Source organism: Salvelinus namaycush, chromosome 22 (genome assembly GCF_016432855.1).
Source record: "Salvelinus namaycush isolate Seneca chromosome 22, SaNama_1.0, whole genome shotgun sequence".
Taxonomy (NCBI): domain Eukaryota; kingdom Metazoa; phylum Chordata; class Actinopteri; order Salmoniformes; family Salmonidae; genus Salvelinus; species Salvelinus namaycush.
In genome coordinates, this window is record NC_052328.1 from 8,555,142 (window position 1) to 8,581,471 (window position 26,330).

The 26,330-nt window shown below is 40.3% G+C and overlaps 1 protein-coding gene across 2 annotated transcripts; it reads right to left on the reverse strand.

The window, feature by feature from the left end:
• Positions 1-612: 612 nt before the first annotated feature.
• Positions 613-26,138, reverse strand: tial1 (TIA1 cytotoxic granule-associated RNA binding protein-like 1). 2 transcript variants are annotated; one of them, XM_038960321.1, is made up of 13 exons: positions 25,953-26,137; positions 24,319-24,415; positions 19,637-19,786; positions 19,425-19,479; positions 19,245-19,332; positions 15,596-15,671; positions 15,157-15,265; positions 11,123-11,218; positions 10,894-10,978; positions 7,694-7,817; positions 7,416-7,573; positions 1,086-1,124; positions 613-991 (listed from the first exon to the last, which is right to left on the reverse strand). In XM_038960321.1, exons 1-13 carry the CDS (start codon positions 25,979-25,981, stop codon positions 877-879), a joined length of 1,221 nt encoding a protein of 406 aa, XP_038816249.1. In that variant the 5' UTR covers positions 25,982-26,137; the 3' UTR covers positions 613-876. The 2 variants fall into 2 exon arrangements, with proteins under 2 accessions (XP_038816249.1, XP_038816250.1); XM_038960322.1 differs by lacking the exon at positions 1,086-1,124 and having other exon boundaries at positions 25,953-26,138.
• Positions 26,139-26,330: the final 192 nt, after the last annotated feature.

The window sequence follows — 26,330 nt, forward strand, 5'->3', positions numbered from 1 at the left end:
TTGCACACTCATCTACAGTATATACAACATTAGGTTTGTGGAGCTCCTGTGATACTAAAGAGTACATGCTTGGAAACCCTTATTTCAAATCAGGTGTTCGAGGGTTATATACATGTTTGGCCTTCATGACCCTTTTCCATTATAAGTGACATTTACAGGTATAAGCAAATAATAGCATACAGATTTACACGCATTATCAAGAAACTCAGCTAGTACAATGTCAGGAGATGAAGAATGTGAAGTAAATAAAAGTAAATATACATAATGGCACAAATCCATATGCCTTTGAAGATTTAAAGCAAATATGACCCTAAAAGTGCTTATAACTTGCTTTGTTGGGTCAAAATGCTAAACGTCTTAAAGCAGGAGACAGAAAATGTGTTTACTCATATCTATCAAATGTTCAGAAAGTGATTTAAAAATCAGAAACTCTTTAACAATTTAAAGAGCATTATGTTCTGAAAATGTACAACTTCTTTCTATATGTACCTGTGCAATGTCCTATGACAAACGAGGGTATATAAATGAAATTAAGTCTGTATTTAACTACATTAAGTGGTCAACTAAAACTCAGCAAAAAAATCTTTACCAAGATCTCCCCTATATAAAAGCGTGAAAATTCAGTCCAAGTTTTTTTTTTTCCTCCATACTTCTTCTTGACATTTAATTTGTACACAACACAACTTCAGCCAATAAAAACAACTCCCTACCTGTCTTTATAAATAACATTTGCTTCCTCAAAAGAGGTAAACTATTGTTGTTCCTGATCTTCTCTGCTTTAAAAACACAATCTCTCCAGATGATTACAATGTTAATGACTTTATGTTCTCCGAACTGAAAGTCCACTAATTCCCACTGATGTGAGTGAGAGCCTGATCACTGTGTCTGGTAACCAGCCATGTTGAAGTTTCCCTGGTTGGGCATCACAGGACCGGGCTGGGACGGCGCCGGGGATCCAAACCCTCCTACCCAGGCTGGGGACTGGGACTGTCTGCAAGAGAGAAGGTACACACAAGGGTCACAGCACGATGCAAAGGCTGGTAAGTGAAAGCTTTGGGCTGTGAAGCACTGAGTGCGTTAGTCACCTTGAAATGTTCTGTGCTGCTGCGGCCAGAATGGAGTCCCTGTGAACAAGATGTCATAGTTTAGTGTGGCTCCGGAGTCAAACCATTTCCCCAGGCTTGCTAGTGTAACCGATGTGAAATGGCTAGCTAGTTAGCGGTGGTGCGCGCTAATAGCGTTTCAATCGGTGACGTCACTCGCTTTGAGACCTTGAAGAAGTGATTCCCCTTGCTCTGCAAGGGCCGTGGCTTTTGTGGAGCGATGGGTAACGATGCTTCGTGACTGTTGTTGATGTGTGCAGAGGGTCCCTGGTTCGCGGTCGGGGCGAGGGGACGGACTAAAGTAAAACTGTTACACTATGACACTGGATGGCCTATGCTTTCAAATGTCAACAAGAAACATCAGGACTGTCCTTAAAATGCCTCCAAAACGGCTGTTTTTCAGGAGAAAATTGTTGACAGAAAAGTAGGAGTAAAAGTTACATGAACTTTATAACTTCCACGCTGTTAAAATTTAAACTACATACTGAAAATATAGCTGCGAGCAGAAATGAACGGGGATCAGAGGGTGACACGAAAGACAAGAGCAGTCAGAGAATAAAGCAAGGCCACTGCGGAGTTTACAGTGGCTTAAAATGGACACGTAAAAAAAAAAATCAGATGGCTTAGTTAATGAAAAATCAACAATATTTGACCATCCCTTAGCATTTCTCAAAATAAGTAAAGATGTACAGTGTAGTGTTGCAAGGTATACCAGTAACAAGGTAATATCACAGTACCAAAAACATCATGATACCAACATTTTAGAATACCGTAGTACCGTTTCATATGATACTAACAACTATTTCCAACCCTACCGACCCAAAGAACCTGCTGGTCCCGGTTATAAAATGTTTATACATTCAGTTGAATTTAAGCAACAGCCACTAGTCTCACAACTGATTCTCTCCATCTGCTCTTCATGCGCGTCCATTCCTCTGTCAGTTTTAATAAATATTAATTTAGCCGTAATGGCGAGCAGGGACGCAGCCCCTGTTTTTAGATTTGTACGTTTTGTTACATTGGAGCAGTGCGCAAAGCGAGCAATGTTGATACATTGAATCATTTCATCGCTTGTTATAACCAAGAGCACAGACCAGTCTGAGTAGACTTTGCAAGTTCACGGTCATGCAGCCTCTAAGTTCAGAGGGACAATAGAGCACCGCTTCGCGACAGCCTTCTTTTACTCCTCTTAAAAGCCCAATACTTTATGAGAAGTAATCATTATTTACTATTTTACACCTGGGGTTGCTGTACATAACTTTAACCCAGTGTATAAGAGACAACGAAATTAAAGCAATCCAGGCATTCATATATATGAATAAATCCTAGTCATACTTTATTAAAAACACCTTTTCAAAATCTGCTATGGAGACCAGGCCTGGTATCTTCGATTTTTCATAATGTTCAATTGTTAAGTAATTGTCATATATTATCGCCAATATATTGTCCATGTAAAAAAAGAAAATGGTCTGATCAGGATGAACAATATCTGGTAAAACCTCTCTCTCTGCATTTCACCAGGACTTTCACACCACAACATTGAAGTGTCAAAGGCCTCCATTTTTTTATTATTATATTTTTTTAAATGGACTGGATCAATATACTTAGCACCTGGGTCCTGTTAATTTGTAACAAGTTTCTGTAAATTATTTTTGGTAGCATTTCTATGTGGAAGATTCAAGAAAAATGTAGTGCATTTTCACAATTTTCCATCCAATTCGCTTTACATTTAATAAATTACACTTCTTGAATAAGTACCTCCAACTCATTTTGTGCCTCTAAGTAGTTTCCATTACCATCTACATGCACCATCATTTCCTCTATTTTCTTTATTAGTCTAATCTCTTCTGACCTGAACTCCTTTTGTTGTAATGATGAGTATTACATTGAACGGCCTCTAAAAGTCCATATAAAAAAGTGTCCCATACAATAAGGGGATCTGCTGTACCTATGTTGTGCAAAAAAATATAAAATTATACATTATTTTCGCTTTGTGATTACATTTCCAATACCCCCATCCACATGGAAATTGTATAAGAGTTCTATGGATAGCAATTATATGGTGGTCCGATCGCAGTCGGCCTCATTGTACAGTACCAGTATCAAAAGTTAGGACACCTTCTCATTCAAGTTTCTTTATTTTTTAGTATTTATACAATTGTAGAGTAATAGTGAAGACATCAAAACTATGAAACACCACATATGGAATCATGTAGTAACCAAAAAAAGTGTTAAACAAATCAAAATATATTTTATATTTGAGATTCTTCAAAGCAGCCACCCTTTGCCTTGATGACAGCTTTGCACACTCTTGGAATTCTCTCAACCAGCTTCACGAGGAATGCTTTTCCAACAGTGCTGAGCACTAGTTGGCTGCTTTTCCTTCACTCTGCGGTCCAACTCATCCCAAACCATCTCAATTGGGTTGAGGTTGGGTGATTGTGGAGGCCAGCTCATCTGATGCAGCACCATCACTCTCCTTGGTTTAAAAGATAGTGGTTGGAATCAAATCTCAAATTTGGACTCTAGAACAAAGGACAGATTTCCACCAGTCTAAAGTCCATTGCTCGTGTTTCTTGGCCCAAACAAGTCTCTTCTTATTGGTGTCCTTTAGTAGTGGTTTCTTTGCAGCAATTCGACCATGAAGGCCTGATTCATGCAGTCTCTGAACAGTTGATGTTGAGATGTGTCTATTACTTGAACACTGAAGCATTTATTTGGGCTGCAATCAAACGCTGGGTCTTCCTTTCCTGTGGCAGTCCTCATGAGTGCTTGATGGTTTTTGCGGCTGCACTTGAAGAAACTTTCAAAGTTCTTGACATTTTATGGATTGACAGACCTTCATGTTTTAAAGTAATGGACTGTCCGTTTCTCTTTGCTTATTTGAGCTGTTCTTGCCATAATATGGACATGGTCTTTTACCAAATAGGGCTATCTTCTGTATACCATGTCACAAAGCTGATTGGCTCAAATGCATTAAGGAAAGAAATTCCACAAATTAACTTAAGGCACACCTGTTAATCGAAATGCATTCCAGGTGACTACCTCATGAAGCTGGTTGAGATAATGCCAAGAGTATGCAAAGCTGTCATCAAGGCAAAGGGTGGCTACTTTGAAGAATCTCAAATATAAAACATATTTTCATTTGTTTAACACTTTTGGTTACTACATGATTCCATGTGTTATGTCATACAGTTGACGTCTTCACTATTATTCTACAATGTAGAACATAGTACAAATAAAGAAAAACCCTTGAGTACATGTCCATACTTTTGACTGGTACTGTATATCTCACCATGTCAGGGTTTTCCAGCCTCCATATATCCACTAGTTCTAATGTATCCATAATCTCCTTAAGCGCACGAGGGTGATAATTTGTAGTGCGATTTCCTTTACGATCCATTGAGGTACATATAAATCTCCCAACATAATAATTCATTACTTGTGAGCTCAATAGATTATTATACAGTGCATTTGGAAGGTATTCAGATTCCTAGCCTTTTTACACATTTTGTTACATTACTGCCTGATTCTAAAATGTATCAATCTACACACAATACCCCATAATGAAACTGTTTATTGTACATTTTTGCAAATGTATTGAAATAAAAAACAGAAATACCTTTACATAAGTAATCAGACCTTTGCTATGAGATTCGAAATTAAGCTCAGGTGCATCCTGTTTCCATTGATCATCCATGAGATGTTTCTACAACTTGGTGTCCACCTGTGGTTAATTCAATTGATTGGACATTATTTTCTAATGGCACACCTGTCTATATAAAGGTCCCAAAGTTGACAGTGCATGTCATAGAAAAAACCAAGCCATGAGGTCGAAGGAATTGTCTGTAGAGCTCCGAGACAGGACTGTGTCGAGGCACAGATCTGGGGAAGTGTACCACAAAATGTCTGCAGCGTTGAAAGTCCCATGAACAGTGGCCATCAATCTTAAAATGGAAGAAGTTTGGAACCACCAAGACTCTTCCTGGAGCTGGCAGCCCTCCCAAACAGAGCAAATCAGGAGGGAAGTGACCAAGAACCCGATGGTGACTGACAGAGCTCCTCTGTGGAGATGGGAGAACTTTCCAGAAGGACAACCATCTCTGTAGCACTCCATCAATCAGTATTTTATGGGAGAGTAGCCAGACAAAAGCCACTCCTCAGTAAAAAGCACTTGACAGGCCGTTTGGAGTTTACCAAAAGCCACCTAAAAGGACTCTGACCATGACAAACAAGATTCTCTGGTCTGTTGAAACCAAGATTGAAATCTTTGTCCTGAATGCCAAGCGTCCCGTCTGGAAAAAACCTGGCACCATCCCTACGGTGAAGCATGGTGGTGGCAGCATCATGTTGTGGGGATGTTTTTCAGCGGCAGGGACTGGGAGGTAAAGATGAACGGAGCAAAGTACAGAGAGATCCTTGGTGAAAACCTTTCCAGAGCACTCAAGACCTCAGACTGGTGCAAAGGTTCACCTTCCAACAGTACAAAGACCTTAAGCACATAACCACTCCTGCGTTGTCTTGGCTACGGGAAAAGTCTCTGAATGTCATTGAGTGGCCCAGCCAGAGCCCGGACTTGAATATCTCTGGAGAGACCTGAAAATACCTGTGCAGCGACACTCCCCAGCCAACCTAGCTTGAGGGGATCTGCAGAGAAGAATGGGAGAAACTCCCCAAATACAGGTGTGCCAAGCTTGTAGCGTCATACCCAAAAAGACTTGAGGCTGTAGTCACTGCCAAAGGTGCTTCAACAAAGTACTGAGTAAAGGGTCTGAATACTTATATAAAATCTAATATTTCCATGTTTTATTTCTAAGAAATTTGCCAAAATTTCTAAAAACCTGTTTTTGCTTTGTCATTATGGGGTATTGTGTGTAGATTAGAGAAAAAAAACCATTTTAAATCAACTTTAGAATAACGCTATAACGTAACAAAATGTGTGAAAAGTCAAGGGGCCTGAACTTCCCCACTTTAAAAAAAATGTATACAGTGCATTTGGGATCATTATTTGGCCTTTATAGATTAGTTAGCGAGATCTGTTTTTGGTCCAATAGCATATTTAAAAGGATCCATCTTCCTTGAGGATCGGTTTGCACGATCTGATCAAAAAAAAATTCCCCACCCAACCTCATCTATATTTGTAGACCGAGTTTCCTGTAAACAGTAGACCATGATGATTAAATGTCCATATAGCTGTACCATAATATTTGCATTGTTACGGTTACTGTAGCTGCAACAGTGTAAACCTCCAATTGTCCTAATATTCCACCCACTAAACCCCCCCCCCCCCATATCTAGATCTGTTGTCGCATCAGACCATCTCCCTGACTCATGACGCACCTTCGCGCCCTAAGGCAAACCCTTGGTGTAGGCCAAAAGGAAATATGGGCAATCCCATGATAACATTATTCAATACTGCCACCCATCACTCACACATTCAAAGTCCCATAGGTCTATTGCATATCTATGAGTGCGTTTAAGAGAGAACTAACCAAATAACATGGAAAACAGTCTGGAACAAAATTAATAGATCATATTAATAGAAATAATAACAGCACAATATTATAAATTCATGGTCATATTAAGAAAGTCCTAGCAAAGGCTATAAGCATGTCAGTCCAGTCTGCTCATTTTCATGCTCTGACGTCACAAGACAGCTGGCCAGGGGGAAGAGCCGGATTGGTTTGTTCAGCTGTCCACGTGCTTGGCACGTTCTGGCAAAACTCCTGGAGCATGTCTAGTGCGCACTGAGCGCTAGTTCAGTAAAACCCGATCTAGAAAGATGGCAGCAACCACAAAACGCCGTATGTGAGTAGATTACGTTGAAAACAACGATCGGCCATCTTGGACGCTGTCTAGTTCTTTTATAGCTCAATGGGGCGACAGAGAGGGTTTAAGTGAGACTGCTTATAACAGCGCCCCCCTACAGGCCAATTGGTGCAACTTTTGTTTGACCAGTCCTCATGGCCTCTAGTTTCTGTGTGCCAAATTAGAAAAAAAAGTTGACCATGTCAAGAAAAAACATTTCAGACAATAACAATAGGTTAAGCAAATAGTGTGGGAAAAATATTATGACTGTAACCAGCAATGTGAGCCTATTTTGTACAATCACAGTGCTATGGTGTAATTTCGCACCAGGAAGCCTACAGTATAGTCCGAAAACAATGGCGAACAGTCAGTCTACCATAGCCGGAGATGGCAAGAACAGAACTCCATAACAAAGAGGTGCTGCAAACTGAACGGGTTTAGAAACTTAGGAAAGACTTCTCCTTTCAAGAGCATTACACAACATCCAAAATGTTTTATACTTACTCTACACCAAATCCTTGCTGATTCCATGACTGTCCATAAGACACTCCATAAGAAGGCACTTGCCAACCATTTGCCATGTACTGTTGCCCATACTGCTGGGCCTGGGGGCTCCCATACATTTGGTTCCATTGTCCCCACTGACCCTGACTATACTCCACCTGAAAGATAAAAGGAAACATAACAGAGCAGGACACATTTTTTTCTGTGTGAATAAAGCAAATAAATGTGCAATGGGGAATGTAGCAATTTTATTTGAGCAATATCTTAATTCAAGATACCTGTGGTACGTTTTTGGCCATGTCGGGGGATTCTTTGCCCCAGTAGCACTTCACTATGTGGCATTCGATGGACGTTCCATTTACAGAGACAATTGCATGGGCAGCACTTTCATGGGAGGAAAACCTGTCAGAAGAACACAAAATGTCAACAAGAAACTGTGGTCAAGAAATATATTTCAGCAGTTTAATGAATATGTAAAGTAAAAACAAGCAGCATGAAAGATGATTTTTTTTGGTATGGTTTATATACAGGTAAATGCCAAAAATAATGAAAACCCTTGAGTAAATCAGGCTATGTTATGGTGTAGGGTGCATTTATCTTGCACGGTTTAGGTTCACTCAACCCCTTAGAGGGAAAAGGTAAACGCCAATAACTACACAGCCATTCTGAGTGATCACCTTCAACCTATGGTGAAGCATTTATATTATAATGGGAGTGATCTCTTCCAGGATGACAATGCTCCCATCCACAAAGCCATAGGTGGGGCACTGAATGGTTTGATGGAATTTCTTCGTGGAATGATGGGTTTCGCATCTCTCCAATATAGTTCCAGACACGTGTAGAATCTATGCCAAGGTGCATTAAAGCTGTTCTGGCGGGTTGTGATTGCCCAACGCCTATTAAGATTTTTTTATTTTTTATTTGGGAAGTTACCTGTAGTGTTCACTAAGAGAGTAATAAGTACAGTTCAAAGAACACAAACAATAAGTACACACACTTTACAATAACTTTCATGAAAAAAAAAAAACTATTTATAATGAGTAAAAACAAATACTATTAATAAATTAGTATTTAATTCAAGAGCATTTATAACTCCACTCAAACTCTTTATTTTTTTTATTTTTTTTCATTAGTCCACTGTTGATACAGTCCCCAAAAAGTTTTGCATGTCAGCAGTCAAGTTTTACAAATATTGGACTTGGCAAGTGACACTTTGCTTCTTGAAAGTCCAAGACGTGGAAAACTTGACTGCTGGCCTCCAAACATTTTGGGAATGTATCAACAGTGGACTAATGAAAAAAAATACCTAAAAGCTAGTTTAGTGGATTTTTCCTTTATTATCATATCACATTTTATTTGTCACATGCGCCGAATACAACAGGTGTAGACCTTACCGTGAAATGCTTACTTACAAGCCCTTAACCAACAACGCAGTTCAAGAAATAGAGTTAAGAAAATATTTACTAAATAAACTGAAAAAATATATAATTAAAAGTAACAATAATGAGGCTATAGACAGGAGGTACCGGTACTGAGTCAATGTGCGGGGGTACAGGTTAGCCGGGGTAATTTGTACATGTAGGTAGGGGTAAAGTGACTATGCACCGATAATAAACAGCGAGTAGCAGCAGTGTAAAAACAAAAGGGGGGCTGTCAATGTAAATAGTCCGGTTCGCCATTTGATTAATGGCCACCATGACTTGGGGATAGAAGCTGTTCAGGAGCCTTTTGGACCTAGACTTGACGATCTGGCACCGCTTGCCGCGCGGTAGCAGAGAGAACAGTCTAGGACTTGGGTGACAGGAGTATTTGACAATTTTTTGGGCCTTCCTCTGGCATCACCTAGTATATAGGTCCTGGAAAGCAGGAAGCTTGGCCCCAGTGATGTACTGGGCTGTACGCACTACCCTCTGTAGCACCTTACGGTCGGATGCCGAGCAGTTGCCATACAAGGCGGTAATGCAATCGGTCGGGATGCTCTCGATGGTGCAGCTGTGGAACTGTTTGAGGATCTGGGGAACCATGCCGTGCCTAGTTAAATAAAAGTTTTAAAAAAATGCCAAACCTTTCCAGTCTCCTGAGGGGAAAAGGTGTTGTCGTGCCAGCTTCACGACTGTCTTGGTGTGTTTTGACCATGATAGTTTGTTGGTGATGTGGACACCAAGGAACTTGAAACTCTCGACCAACTACACTACAGCCCTGTCGATGTGAATGGGGGCGTGTTCGGCCCGCCTTTTCCTCTAGTCCACAATCAGCTCCTTTATCTAGCTCACGTTTAGGGAATGGTTGTTGTCCTGACAACACACTGCCAGGTCTCTGAATTCCTCCCTATAGGCTGTCTCATTGTTGTCGGTGATCAGGCCTACCACTGTTGTGTCGTCAGCAAACTTAACGGTGTTGGAGTCGTGCTTGGCCATGCAGTCGTGGGTGAACAGGGAGTACAGGAGGGAACTAAGCATGCAACCCTGAGGGGCCCCCGTGTTGTGGATCAGCGTGGCAGATGTGTTGCTGCCTACCCTTACCACCTGGGGACAGCCCGTCAGGATGTCCAGGATCCAGTTGCAGAGGAAGGTGTTTAGTCCCAGGGTCCTTAGCTTAGTGATGAGCTTTGTGGGCACTACGGTGTTGAACGCTGAGCTGTAGTCAATGAACAACATTTTCACATAGGTGCTCCTTTTGTCCAGGTGGGAAAGGGCAGTGTGGAGTGCGATTGAGATTGAGTCATATGTGGATCTGTTGGGGCGGTATGCGAATTGGAGTGGGTCTAGGGTTTCCGGGATGGTGTTGATGTGAGCCATGACCACCTTGTCAAAGCACTTCATGGCTACCAACATGAGTGCTAGGAGCAGTAATCATTTAGGCTTTCTTGGTCACAGGGTGTATGGTGGTCTGCTTGAAACATGTAGGTATTAGACTCGGTCAGGGAGAGGTTGAAAATGTCAGTGATGACACTTGATAGTTGGTCCACGCATGCTCTGAGTACACGTCCTGGTAATCCGTCTGGCCCCGCGCCTTGTGAATGTTGACCTGTTTAAAGGTTTTACTCACATCGGTTACGGAGAGCGTGATCACACAGTCTGGAACAGCTGCATGCTTCAGTGTTGCTTGCCTCGAAGCGAACATAAAAGGCATTTGTAGTGCGTAATAGTTTGCAAGCCCTGCCACATCCGACAAGCGTCAGAGCCGGTGTAGTAGGATTCAATCTTAGTCCTGTATTGAAGCTGTATATGTATTTATAAAATGGATTATCCATGAAATTTACAATAAAGCATAACCAAACAAGGTTGTAATAAAATCATTTAACTACTTCCACAACTAAATCTGATTGATTCTAGACATTATTGGGAGCTTTTGGTGTAGTATTGGAAGATGTATCATTAAGTCATGTACCAGTACTGCCATCTACAGGAAAAATTAGGCAATACATAGTGTAGTACATTAACAAAATAGGGAATCTTCGCTTAGAACAAAAGATTACCTGATGAAAGAGTAACCTTTCTCTGGGAAAACTCGGATTTCCATTATTTGTCCAAAGGGCGAGAATGTCTGTCGCATGAGGTGCTCTGCAACGAAAAACATTTTAATATAACATTCATCCAACTCTGTCAGCCAAGCCAGTCTCAACTTTGTTTGCCAAAATGTATGTTAGCAACATCTAATGATTCTAAACCGTCTGTGTGTATCTTTTCATGTTTAAATGAACTTGCCTGACAGTCCTGACTGGATTCCTCCACAATACACGGTGCAGTTCTGGGGACTGGATTGGTTCACTACATCTTCAAACCTCAGCTGCTTCGAGCCATCTGGTGTAAACATACAAAACATATGAATATGAGCATTCCAGTGGTGTAGTCGTGATTTGAACATTGGTGGGGCAGAATTATTATTACTTTTTTACTTGAAAACACATTTCCCACATTTAAAAAAAGCCCAATGTAGCATTTTTTTAATTTTTTTTAATGTTTTTATTTCAATAAATTAATTTCTAGGTAACAATTAAGTACTGTAATGTAATACTTTTCCCTTAAAATGATCAAAGAGAGAAAAAAAATGCTTTTTAGCAAAAAACTTTTTCATGCTAAAAATTTCCTTGGACTCCAGAAGTGGTCTGAGTCGGGAGGGGAATGGCACCAAAGCAGTGTATTAACCACAATGTGGATCAACCAACCAGAGCAGAGGGGCCTAATGAGAGGGATATGTGACCTGAAAATGTGCTATTATTGGCAGAGGTTTCAAACTCTTTGTTTTTGGTCTATTAACATATACCACCTGGTGACGTCACCAGGCAAGCCAAAACTCCACCCATGAAAAACCTGCTGATTAGAAGGTCCTGTGTAGATTGTATTTTCAACCAGCAACAATAACAGTTCACATGATCTCGCACCTTTTAGTGTTAGTTTCTTCGGCTGGTGTATAATATGATACAAAACACAGTAAAAACAATTCTGACTGCACCGGGCCTTGAACAAGAGTCGCCAATACTCATGGTCTCTCTGGAAGGTTTGTAGAAAAACAGAGGAAAGACACATTTGAGTGGCGTTTTAAAAATCCCCCCCCCGCCCAGAGGAAGTTGCCGCCATATTTCAACAAAATTTCCTGTCCTAGAGAGGAAATGCACGTTTAGGTTCCACCTCCAAAGAATGGCGAAGGCTACTTATTCACATTCACTAATTGGGTGTGGGAATTTCCATGTGGAGTTGATAAACCTCAACAAATAGGGCACTGACAGCTGTCACTGTAGCGAGCTAGCTAGCATGCTAACCTCATCTAGCTAGCTAGCCATCTGCTAACCTTATTTAGCTAGCTAATGTTAACTGTTGTTGCTGGGGTTTTGGCTCGTTCTGGAGTTGGATTTGTCATAAGCATAGATTTAAAGAAAACTTCGCCACAGATGGAAACCACTGGCCCATCTTTTGTCGTCGCCATCTATTGTTATCGCCAAAGTTTTGGCATCTTCCATTAATTGCGGCCGTGAATCCGCCATAGAAATAGTTTGAAGAAATAAGATGAAGCTCCGGTAATTTGGATAACTCGACAATGTAATGGACACGGTGCAACCTTTGGTAGGAAAGCTGCTGATATGCTTCGGCACAGCAAAGCCAAGCCAGCCCACGCTCATGGTTCTCAATGGGAAAATGAAACGATAAGCTACAATGACTTTTCTCATTAGCATGCACGCGGCAAATGACATGCAACTATGTGTCTTTAAAATTATTTTGCAGGTGCCGTTTCATTACCTGGACAGACACTTCTGGTTTCTAGCGAACTTTACACCAATCAAAGCAGGGGAGTGTGTAGTGAAGCAAAACCTTTACTTTTATTTTGGGGGAGAGGGTTTGCAAAATGCCATCACATCACGCAAGACATCTTTTTAAATACAGACTAGTTAAAAGATAAGTTCAAATTGACAAATTATCCAATGGATTATGATAATGATTATAATTCTGGTTAAAAAAGTTTGCACCCCCTATTTTCATTTGCTCTGTGGCTCAGGCAACCAAGTGGACACACGGATGTTTGACTCATATCAATCGCAAAGAGGAATAACTTTGTTAATTTAATCAAACATTTGCAATGCCATGCTGGTGGGTGGTAACATCCAAATAAAACCCAGCCCTGAAACAAAACGTTGGCTGAAATTAATTGCATGTCATATCATAGGAAAAGACACCGCACATGGTGTTCACATGGATTTGCACAAAGTTGGCAGTCCGGATTTGTCATGTCAAGCCCAAATATATCATACTTTGACTAAAACGTGACTTGACTTAAATCGTTGTGCAACATCTTAGGTAAACTCTAGCCATCGTCTTTCAGCTCGATACGGTGGATTTATACTTGTGTGGGCGTTTAAGGACAATATAGGAAAGACAATGGGTGTGAACATTTTTACCTACTACATTTCAGAGAGCCTTTAAAAAGAGCCTTCATTTGGATGGCTTGCTCCCCACAGATTTTGCAAATGTGGAAGGGCCATGTCATGCCAAAGTGTCCACTGTAAAATAGAGTTCACCCCCCTTGCATCACAATGGGCTAAAACAGGGTAACGCAAGGTGTTCTTTGGTAGTCTTACAAATCTTAATGGGATCAAAAGTATACACCTCACACACATGGTTATTGCCTCAAATTAAAGACTGAACCATTTCAGATCGTACACCTCTCCCCTAGCTGACCTAAATAACTTGTATGTCTATGTGAAGTAATGTGTTTTCCTAAGTGTGTTGTCAGCATAGGACCTTTCATATTTCTACATTTAATATTCAAATGTATGTAGCTCTGTCCTTGAGCTGTTCTTGTCTATTATTGTTCTGTATTATGTCATGCTTTATGTGGACCCCAGGAAAAGTAGCTGCTGCTTTTGTAACAGCTAACGGGGATCCAAATAAAACCCCAGTAGTTTTGCAGTTCTTGACACTGACACCGGTGCGTTTGGTACCTACTAAAATACACAGTGCTTGGTACACAGTGTACATTTCCACACTATGAGGTTTGAATAATACTAGGACATTGTGAAAATTATGATAATGCCCTAAGAGCTGTTTGAAAAGACCACCATAAATCTGACTGTTTTGGCCTGCCTGGTGACATCACCAGGCGGTAAATTAGTTAATAGCCCAACAACAAAGAGTTCCAAATCTCTCTGCCAGTGGCTCACGGGTCTGCGCGCCCAAATCCATACTCACACATGCAGTCAGAGCCGGCCCTAGCCTTTTCGGAGGCCTTAAGCGAAACATTTTAGCGGCTCCCATCGACAACGGAGAGACATTTTTTGTTTTAGGCTTAATTTCCTGCAACTCTATACATTTTGCCATGGCATGTAGAGTAATGTTTGCAGTTTTTAATATGATATCCGATTGAGAGTGACTAACAAAAATCAATGGGGGCCCCCCGGTCGGTAATTCGACCATGACTACTACAAGTTTAGATAGCCGGTGAGACTAATTTACCAATCTATAAATGGTTTTGCCAGGCTACCCAGACTCCTTTGCTCCAGCCAAACGCTACGCCACACTCACGGACATTAGTTTCTTCACTGCAATGAGTCTGGATCAGAGTACCTCCCCGACCCCGAACACATTCGGGGGCCGTCTGATTGGTCCAGATAGATGGGTTGGGCCAAAACCAGAACACACATGGGTAAAGCGGCGGTTAGAGACGATCCAATCGCTGATTCCTTTATTTTGTACAACACCCCTCGTCACGACAAACAAGTTAATGATGTCAGTCTCAGACTAGAGTATATAGCGAAATGACAGAGCAGTGGAAGAATTTAGTGTGAGTCATCAGGCAAAAAAAAAAAATTGTTGACATGGGTGAGTGTGTCAGTGACTAATATAACATGAGAACCCAGCTTCTAACGTGTCCTGCGCAACTTGTGAAGGTCGTAGAGGGAAATGTAAATGTACGTGTTCCTGAGAGTCATGGCTTTCAGGGATGGGGTCATAATAGCTGATAGCCCCAACTGTTCAAAAGCTGGAGACAAATTTGTAGGAAGAAAACTAAAACTGCTCTGTTGGAGACAATTGCTTTTAGCGGATATTTTGGAGCTTGCTCACGTAACCGTGGTTCTATGAACTAAGCGACACAGTCAGTGGATTGAAAATGATTGGGGGAGACAAAATAGCTCTCTGGAATATGTCCCCCTCAGTTATACGCCAACTGGGCCAATGGAGCATTCAGCCTCATAACCCATTTCAACTCTATTAAATAAACACATTAGTCATCGCTCACTCATACTTACTGTCTTGCACATTTTTGGGGGCGGGTGGCTTGCGAGTTGCCCAGTTGGTCCTGATCTGCCGTCCTCCTAACCACTGTCCCCCCATGTGCACGATGGCATTCTCTGCATCCTGTCGATTTAAACAAAAGACAAAGTTCCTTCTCCAGATTCTACATGCTTCTATACATATTCTATAAACTAAGTGCTATTGTGTACTTAATAACATGTTTTACATACTAGATGGATGGATTAGAATAGATATTCAACAGGAATAATGAACTATCAAACAAACTACAACTTGTACTTAAGTAAAAATTAGATCAACAGAAAACACGAGATGTGCATTTACTTTGTACTTATTTTTTAAAAGTTTAACTTATCTAAAGAATCAAATCTACGGAAAATAGAAAATAGTAAACAGAAATAACCTTCATCTTGTGTTCCTGCACTGGAGCCTTACCAGTTTGTTATAGAAGGACACAAATCCATACCCCTTAGATTTTCCTGTCGTCATGTCCTTCACAACACGAGCATCCCTGGAAGGACAAGACAACAGCATCCATAAAACAAAAACCACACACTGAACTGCAAATCGACTACATTCTCAAATAAATATCTTATTTTTTATTTTTTTTAAATCCTCAAATGATTATTGGTAATATTGCATTTGAAAAAAAAATGAAAAAAAGTACAAAGACATCCAACCTATCCTGATATTTTAATTGTTTCTTCCTTCAGATTCATTTTCAGTTGAGGGTTCTCTGTCAAATATTACACCAATTATAATCCTCAAACTCAAAAGAAACACTTCTTATGGATTACCATGTATTCCTAATATTTGCTGATGGTGCTCATTCTACCATTAGAAATATCAAAGACAAAAAAAGGAATTAAAACAGCATACATGGCCTGATAAGATTTCTTTATTGTTCCTGGTCAATTCTTTACCACCAATAAGGAGTTTGGAGAGCTGCAAAATTTTAAAACATTTACATTTTCAGAATTTTAGGAACGGAGCATAAAACTATCAACAATACTAAGCAAACCAGAAAGTTCTAAAGTATATACGGTTGGGTCCAAAATTGACACCCTTGATAATGTATAAAATAATTCAAATACTGCGCTATATTGTATACTCCAATTTGTTTAACAAGTTCTACTTTTTCAACCAAAAAAAAGGTAGGTGTGAAAGTTACTGACACCCCTGTTTTCAATACCTCACCTTGGCATTGAGCTTGGAGAACACATTGGGAGGGATCTTAGACCATTCCTCCATACAGAATCCTTTATCTGCATTATAGACTGCCCCCGTCAATTCAAACCACAGGTTTTCAAAATCGGTTTCAAGTCCGGAGACTGAGATGGCGATTGCAAAATGTTGATTTTGTGGCCAACTAACCATTTCTTTGCGGATTCATTTTGATGTGTGCTTGGAGTTATTGTCTTGCTGGAAGATCCACTTACAGCCAAGTTTTAGCCTCCTGACAGAGGCAACCAGGTTTTTGGCTAAAATGTCCTGGTACTAGGTAAAGTTCATGACGCAGTTGATCTTAAGGGCCTCAGGACCAGTGGAAACAAAATAGCCCCAGAATATCAAAAGATCCACTAGCATATTTTACAGTAGGTATGGGGTTCTTTTCTGCTCATGTATTCCCATTTCGATGCCAAGCCCACCACTGTTGTGTGTGGCCAAGGAGCTCTATTTTCATGTCATCCAACAAATGTAAATAGCTGGAGTGTTTAATGGCATTGGCACTTAGATTGGAACCGGTGCTTTGACCAGATGACATGAAAATAGAGCTCTTTGGCCACGCACACCAGTCTTGGGTTTCGCGACAATGAGAATGCATGAGCAGAAAAGAACCCCATTCCTACTGTAAAATATGGTGGTGGATATTTGAATTACTTATTTTATAGTCATTTCTGCTCATCTTTACCAAGGGTGTCAATATCAGACCCCACTGTATATTGAATATTGGAGTTTGTTATTCTAAACTAGGTCATTTTAATACAAAAAAATACAAATGTAAAGGAATAACAAATAATGAGAAAAAATAGTCTACATCCGAGTTTCCAGTGTGTACAGTTCCTTGTTGTTAGCCTTCAAGCTCCTGTCCAATCCTATAAGCGTTTCTGTAAAATAACCAGAGCACTACTACTTAACTGAGACTCACAACTATGGTAAGGCTGAAAGCTTTTCAGGGATACACATACAAGTACAATCTTAAATTTGTCATCAAACTACTTACCATTTCCTACATTTATCAAAAAAGAATGAGGGAGAATAGAAAGCGGACATTCAAATCAATAAAAAAAGTTGGAAGTGAAATTAGTGGTGGGGGGGCTGAAAGTCAAAATCCATAATATATGTGACAATTGAGAAAAGCTTGTGGCACTTCTGTCATCCTGTTTCTCACAATGATCAAAACAGTTGAATGACTAATGAAAAGGCATAGTGATTTATGTATCAAGACGGAGTGATGTGCTTTAAAATTGCATTTCAACCAATTGTCAAAGTAATTATATCTACAGCACCAGTCAAAAGTTAAGACACACCTACTCCCAGGCTATTCTTTATTTTTACTATTTTATACTTTGTAGAATAATAGTGAAGACATCAAAACTATGAAATAACACATATGTAATCATGTAGTAACCAAAAAAGCATTAAATCAAAATATATTTTATATTTGAGATTCTTCAAAGTAGCCACCCAAGCCTTGATGACAGCTTTGCACACTCTTGGCATTCTCTCAACCAGCTTCATGAGGTAGTCACCTGGAATGCATTTCAATTAACAGGTGTGCCTTGTTAAAAGTTAATTTGTGGAATTTCTTTCCTTCTTAAAGCCTTTGAGCCAATCAGTTGTGTTGTGACAAGGTAGAGGTGGTATACAGAAAATAGGGCTATTTGGTAAAAGACCAAGTCCATCATTGCTTTAAGACATGAAGGTCAATCCGGAACATTTCAAGAACTTTGACAGTTTCTTCAAGTGCAGTCGCAAAAACCATCAAGTGCTATGATGAAACTGGCTCTCATGAGGACCGCCACAGGAATGGAAGACCCAGAGTTACCTCTGCTGCAGAGGATAAGTTCATTATTGTTAACTGCACCTCAGATTAAGGCCCAAATAAATGCTTCACAGCAACATCAACTGTTCAGAGGAGACTGCGTGAAATCAGGCCTTTGTGGTCAAATTGCTGCAAAGAAACCACTACTAAAGGACACCAATAAGAAGAGACTTGCTTGGGCCAAGAAACACAAGCAATGGACATTAGACTGGTGGAAATAGGTAATTTGGTCTGATGAGTCCAAAGTTGAGATTTTTGGATACAACCGCCATGTCTTTGAGAGATGCAGAGTAGGTGAATGGATAATCTCCGCATGTGTGGTTCCCACCGTGAAGCACAAAGGAGGAGGTGTGATGGTGCTTTGCTGGTGACGCTGTGATTTATTTTGAATTCAAGGAACACTTAACCATTATGGCTACCACAGACAACTGCAGCGATACACCATCCCATCTGGTTTGCGCTTAGTGGGACTATCATTTGTTTTTCAACAGGACAATGACCCAACACACCTCCAGGTTGTGTAAGTGCTGCATCAGATGACCTGGCCTCCACAATCACCCAACCTCAACCCAATTGAGATGGTTTGGGATGAGTTGGACAGCAGAGTGAAGGAAAAGCAGCCAACAAGTGCTCAGCATTTATAGGAACTCCTTCAAGACTGTTGGAAAAGCATTCCAGGTGAAGCTGGTTGAGAGAATGCCAAGAGTGTGCAAAGCTGTCATCAAGGCAAGGGGGGCTACTATGAAGCTTCTCAAATATATTTTGATTTGTTTAACACTTTCAGTTACTACACGATTCCATGTGTTAATTTATAGTTTTGATGTCTTCACTATTATTCTACAATGTATAATATATTACATAGTATGTGGTTACACATCTATTTTGTTTATGGACCCCTTACAAAAACATTTTTATGAGAAGAACTCTAAAGTTACTAAAATGATCAAAAATAGATAACTGAGTAAAACAATCTCCAGAGGATGTCAAGTCAAGAGGAAACATACTAAATCAAATTCTTAAAAACACAAAGCAACTTACGATATTTTCCCAAAAGGTGCAAATGCAGCTTTGATATCCTCAGTGGTGATCTCAGGGCTCAAGTCTCCCACAAACACATGGAAGTGATCTGAAACGGCCAAGAAATAATGACTATTAGTCCCTGATGTAGCGACTGACTTTGAAGTAAAACAGGAAAAAGTTCAAAATGTAAACACTTACTCGATGTATCTTTCTTCTGGCTACTTGGAGTGGTGGCCCAATTTACTTTGACCTCCTGAAGATAAAACATGTCACAGAACAATCAAACGTAAGTGGAGCAAAGCCATTCATTCCATGTCCCTAAAAGCCACTGAAAGGGTTAGAACCAGCACTTCTTAGGAAGAAACAGCCACACACAGAAAGAGTATTTCATTGCAGAGTGGAAAAATTACCTTTCCCAATATCTTCCTCCCATTCATGGCTGCTAGGGCAGCAGCAGCATCTCTATGTTCAAAGAACTCCACAAAGCAATACGGGTCATTGCTTGACTGCTGCAAAACAGAAAATCCCACAGAAGAGTTCATCCTCCTGCTATCGGGTTGCTGAGAAGAAAAAAAAGTTGGGAGAGTATATTATTGCCAAACATATTTGGAATACAATTGCAAGTACTGAGTGACCATGTTACTCTATTGGGGGATTACCATGTATCATCAATAGTGTTGCTACATGCAACAAATGTTATCCAATTCAAAATCATGGTAATCATATGTAAAAGGCTGGGATTCCGTAACCCAAACCTCTTTCTTTTGGACAAGTGTGCCAAAGGTTAACCAGCTGGGTATGTTATTTTTTTTTATTTTTATTAAAAAGCAATTTAATCTGATTGCATTCATCGCACAATATGTATATAGAACCCACTACAATTGGTGCCATCTGAACTAGGCTGAATCATACATTTATTAAAAGGAGAAAGAATGTTGAAATGGAATACATCCCATTTCGACTAGTAAACATACCCTGAAACATCTGACTGAACACGTCACTCAGGAGGAAAAAAAGAAAAGAAAAAAAGACACCAAACCTAAGACGTCTCAACTCATATACAGTGCATCCGCAAAGTAATCAAGACCCTAGACTTTTCCACATATTGTTTTGTTACAGCCTTATTCAAAAATGATTAAATTGAAAAAAAAACAAAAAAACACACACACTAGCCCATTATGACAAACCCAAAAGTTTTTGAAATGTATTACAAATAAAAAACTGAAATATCACATTTACATACAGTTGAAGTCAGAGGTTTACATGCACCTTAGCCAAACACATTTAAACTCAGTTTCACAATTCCTGACATTTAATCCTAGTAAAAATAGGTCAGTTAGGATCCCCACTTTATTTTCAGAATGTGAAATGTCAGAATAATAGGAGAGAATTATTTATTTCAGCTTTTATTTCTTTCATCACATTCCCAGTGGGTCAGACGTTTACATACACTCAAATTAGTATTTGGTAGCATTGCCTTTAAATTGTTTAACTTGGGTCAAACGTTTTGGGTAGCCTTCCACAAGCTTCCCACAATAAGTTGGATGAAATTTGGCACATTCCTCCTGACAGAGCTGGTGTAACTGAGTCAGGTTTGTAAGCCTCCTTGCTCGCACACGCTTTTTCAGTTCTGCCCACAAATTTTCTATAGTTTTGAGGTCAGGGCTTTGTGATGGTCACTCCAATACATTGACTTTGTTGTCCTTAAGCCATTTTGCCACAACTTGGAAGTATGCTTGGGGTCATTGTCCATTTGGAAGACCCATTTGTAACCAAGCTTTAACTTCCTGACTGATGTCTTGAGATGTTGCTTCAATATATCCCCATAATTTCCCTCCTCATGATGCCATCTACTTTGTGAAGTGTACCAGTCCCTCCTGCAGCAAGCACCCCCACAACATGATGCTGCCACCCCCGTACTTCACGGTTGGGATGTTGTTCTTCGGCTTGCAAGCCTCCCCATTTCCCTCCAAACGATGTTCATTATGGCCAAACAGTTCTATTTTTGTTTCATCAGACCAGAGAACATTTCTCCAAAAAGTACGATCTTTGTCAACATGTGCAGTTGCAAGCCGTAGTCTGGCTTTTTAATGGCGGTTTTGGAGCAGTGGCTTCTTCCTTGCTGAGTGGCCTTTCGGGTTATGTCGATATAGGACTAGTTTTACTGTGGATACAGATACTTTTTTTACCCGTTTCCTCCAGCATCTTCACATGGTCCTTTGCTGTTGTTCTGGGATTGATTTGCACTTTTCGCACCACAGTACGTTCATCTCTAGGAGACAGAACAAGTCTCCTTCCTGACCAGTATGACGCTGCGTGGTCCCATGGTGTTTATACTTGCGTACTATTGTTTGTACAGATGAACGTGGTACCTTCAGGCGTTTGGAAATTGCCCCCAAGGCTGAACCAGATTGGGAAGGTCTACAATTTTTTTTCTGAGATCTTGGCTGATTTCTTTTGATTTTCCCATGATGTCAAGCAAAGAGGCACTGAGTTTGAAGGTAGGCCTTGGAATACATCCACAGGTACACCTCCAATTGACTCAAATGATGTCAATTAGCCTATCAGACGCTTCTAAAGCCATGACATCATTTTCTGGAATTTTCCCAGCTGTTTGAAGGCACAGTCAACTTAGTGTATGTTAACTCCTGACCCTCTGGAATTGTGATACAGTGAATTATAAGTGAAATAATCTGTAAACAATTGTTGGAAAAATTACTTGTGTCATGCACAAAGTAGATGTCCTAACCAACTTGACAAAACTATAGTTTGTTAACAAGAAATTTGTGGATTGGTTGAAAAAAATAGTTTTAATGACTCAAACCTAAGTGTATGTAAACTTACGACTTCAACTAAGTATTCAGACCCTTCACTCAGTACTTTGTTGAAGCACCTTTGGCAGCGAGTACAGCCTCGGGTCTTCTTGGGTATGACACTACAAGCTTGGCACACCTGTATTTGGGGAGTTCCTCCTATTCTTCTCTGCAGATCCTCTCAAGCTCTGTTTGGTTGGATGGGGAGCGTTGCTGCACAGCTATTTTCAGGTCTCTCCAGAGATGTTCGATCGGGTTCAAGTCTGTGCTAAGGCTGGGCCACTCTAGGACATTGAGACTTGTCGCGAAGCCACACCTGTACTGTCTTAGCTGTGTGCTTAGGGTCGTTGTCCTGTTGGAAGGTGAACCTTAGCCCCAGCCTGAGGTCCTGAGCACTCAGGAGCAGGGTTTCTTCAATGATCTCTTTACTTTGCTCTGTTCATCTTTCCCTCAATCCTGACTAGTCTCCCAGTCCCTGCTGCTGAAAAACATCTCCACAGCATGATGCTACCACCACGCTTCACCATAGGGATGGTGCCAGGTTTCCTCCAGACGTGACACTTGGCATTCAGACCAAATAGTTCAATCTTGGGCTCTCGAGTTGGGCAGCAGTCTAAGGCACTACATCTCAGTGCAAGAGACACCACTACATTCCCTGGTTCGATTCCAGGCTCTATCACATCCGGACGTGATTGACAGTCCCATAGGGCAGCGCACAATTGGCCCAGCGTCATCTGGGTTTGGTAGGCTGTCATTATAATTAAGAATTTGTTCTTAACTGACTTGCCTCGTTAAATAAAAAAGATTACATTTTTTGTTTTTTAATACAAAAAAAGAGAATATCAGACCAGAGAATCTTGTTTCTCCTGGTCAGAGTCCTTTAAGTGCCTTTTGGCAAACTCCAAGCGGGCTGTCATGTGCCTTTTACTGAGTTGTGGCTTCCGTCTGGCCACTACCATAAAGGCCTGATTGGTGGAGTGCTGCAGACATGGTTGTTCTTCTGGAAGGTTCTCCCATCTCCACAGAGGAACTTCTGGGTTCTTGGTCACCTCCCTGACCAAGGCCCTTCTCCCCGGATTGCTCAGTTTGGCCAGGCGGTCAGCTCTTGGAAGAGTCTTGGTGTTTCCAAACTTCGTCCATCTAAGAATGATCGCGGCCACTGTGTTCTTGGGGACCTTCAATGCTGCAGACATTTTTGGTACCCTTCCCCAGATTTGTGCCTCGACACAATCCTGTCTCGGAGCTCTATGGAAAATTCCTTCGACCTCATGGCTTGGTTTTTCCTCTGACATGCACTGTCAACTGTGGGACTTTATATAGACAGGTGTGTGCCTTTCCAAATCATGTCCAATCAATTGAATTTACCACAGGTGGACTCCAATAAAGTTGTAGAATCATCTCAAGGATGATCAATGGAAACAGGATGCACCTGAGCTTAATTTTGAGTCTCATAGCAAAGCTTCTGAATACTTACGTAAAGGTATTTTTTTATATAAATTAGCAAAAATGTATAAAAAAAACTATTTGCTTCGTCATTATCTACACACAGTATTGTGTGTAGATTGATCAGGGACATTTTCAATTGAATCAATTTTAGAATAAGGCTGTAACGTAACAAAATGTGTAAAAAGTCAAGGTGTCTGAATACTTTCCGAATGCACTCTAGGTCATATGAGGGAAGCCTATACCGTCTCACCCAGCTACGCTGGAGACTTCGACAAGCTATTGGTCAGGTCCACTAGAAACCATTATATCAGCAGCCCATGGTAGACCATGTTTACCCTTCTCCCCCTGTAACTACGGTAACTGCAAGGAGTAGGATATTAGACAGGTTTAGGGGAGGTGCTGAAACTGATCCATTTTGGGTGACAATGAAATTATTGAAAAAAGAACTGCATAAAAAATAAATGCTAGGTTATGCAAGGATTGATATAGGCGAAATGCTTTATAAAAGGGTAAGGCTAATTACAAACGACCTTTCCTGCCCTTGATATGGCAAGGCAATTATGTAAATGTAATGGTGTGTTTATCAACATGATGCAAATCTTATCAGTTTTATGTGCGAAAATAAAGACCAAACGGCAACATTGATTCAAAATGAATGGAAGGGATGGAATTATGTGAAAAACCGGTATGTGCCAATGACCACTGTTACAGTCAAAAAGGTTAACAGCAGTACCCTGTCTACTGACTTGAATTCCTTGACCTAGTGCATAATCCATGATAATGAAACTCGTCAACACAAGTCATCATAGCTAATAGAGCAGAACACATCTTACCTCAGTGATCATTTTACAACTTTTGCAAGGTCCAATTTGGGTGAACAGCTGAAGAATCAAAATTTCTGTTACATCTCTGGACAAGTTACCAACATACCTAGGGAAAAGTTGGGGCAAATTAGTGATCTCAGGAGCAGTGGTGGAAAAAGTACCCAATTGTCATACTTGAGTAAAAGTTATGATACCTTAATATAAAATGACTCAAGTAAAAGTCACCCAGTAAAACACTACTTGAGTAAAAGTCAAAGTATTTGGTTTGAAATATTCTTAAGTATCAAAAGTAAATGTAACTGCAAAATTATACGTAAGTATCAAAAGTAAAAAATAATTTCAAATTCCTCAAATTAAGCTAATCTTTTTCATTTACGGATAGCCAGGGGCACACTCCAACATAATTTACAAACAATGCATTTGTGTTTTGTGAGTCTGTCAGATCAGAGGCAGGAGGGATGACCAGGGATGTTCCTTGATTAGTGTGAATTGGACCATTTTCCTGTACTGCTAAGCATTACTAATGTAATAAGTACTTTTGGGTGTCAGGGAAAGTGTATGGAGTAAAAAATAACAATTTTATTGAGGTAAAATTAGTCAAAAATATAAAAGGTAAAGTAAAGTACAGACACCCCTCAGAAAACGACTTATTTAGTACTTTAATGTATTTTCACTTAAGTACTTCAAGCCACTGCTTAGGAGGTTGGTTAAGGATAGGTGAGGATAGGATACGTTAAGCTGCATCAATTATTGGCTTTAATGTTATTTATTGAATATCAAATTTAAATACACAAATATTTAGTTTTAAGCACACAGATATGATTTTGCTCATGACTGTGGGAAGGTGTGCCCCTATCTGTCCAATGAAGACATTTCTGGAAAAAAAAAATATTCCTTCCATTTAGGGAACTTCTTTTGTCTTGGAGTCTAGGGGACCCCTTTTGGCACTAGACAAAAGGTCTGTTTGTATAGCCTCTAGATCAGACAAAATGTTGTTAGATTGAACGTGTTATTTGGGTTAAGGATTAGGCCTAATTAGTCAACAGAAGACGAGGACCAAGGCACTCTTCTTGCAATTCATTATAGCCTAATTATTATGTAACTATTATTTATTGACCAACCAAAGTAGATAGTTAGCTATAACTATCAACTTGTCTTGATACTAAGAAGCTAATTCGTTTCAGATAACAAATTTTCCTCATCACTTCAGTATGCAGACAAGCGAAAGGCTAGTCCATTAAACTCAACTCGTAAATGGTGGAGTTGAGTCGGCTAAAGAAAGGCATGACTTAGTTACCTCTCAGCGAGCTAACTACTATAACATTATCCCAGCCATGATGGGGACATTTCAATAACATGAAGATAGCTAACGTTAGTTATCTATGTAGCTCGGTAACTTAGCTAGCGAGCTGATGTGCCATGCAATGTAATATTGCATAAATTCACGAATATTTTGGTCAGCCTACTGGATAGTTTTGTAACCGTTGTTTCACTGGGGAGAAAAAAGTATGCTGATTCGCCTAGTGAGAGGTTAAAATGAGGAAGCTGTTGAGGTCGATAGTTATCTAGCTAGTTAACAGTTAGTTAGCTAACATTGCCAAGCTAGCTAGGAGGCAGTCGTGGCTGTTGTGTTGACAACTTACAGCGTTTTGGGGTGGCTTTCGTCTTCCATGTTCAAAAATCGATTGGTATGAATGCCGACTAACTAACTGAGTATGCTGAAATAAACAAGAAGATAGCCTAATCAATGTATTTATACGGTAGCTAAGCTAGCTAACTAAGAGGAATAAAATGGCGCTAACCGGAGAATCAGGAAGCCGACTGATGCGCATGCGCATGCAGCCTACATGGGGACTCGAGTCAGCACTAAAATAAAAATCAATCAGATATCTCGAGTAGGCTAGTCTTATATTATAACATCTCGTTAAAATACGCTAGCCACGAGAGGAAGGTGGAATCCCGGTTGTGCCAACATCTGTCAAACGTCATAAACCTAATTGGGGGCTTTTATTTTGAAAATG

What these genes read in the sequence shown, in the direction of transcription:
- tial1 (XM_038960321.1), bottom strand. Translation starts at nt 25,981, where the DNA reads ATGGAAGACGAAAGCCACCCCAAAACGCT. An exon ending in GAAAGCCACCCCAAAACGCT is followed by an intron (nt 24,416 to 25,952) that starts GTAAGTTGTCAA and finishes ACTTTTCCCTAG; the next exon opens with GTATGTTGGTAACTTGTCCA. An exon ending in GCAGCACAGAACATTTCAAG is followed by an intron (nt 992 to 1,085) that starts GTGACTAACGCA and finishes TCTCTCTTGCAG; the next exon opens with ACAGTCCCAGTCCCCAGCCT.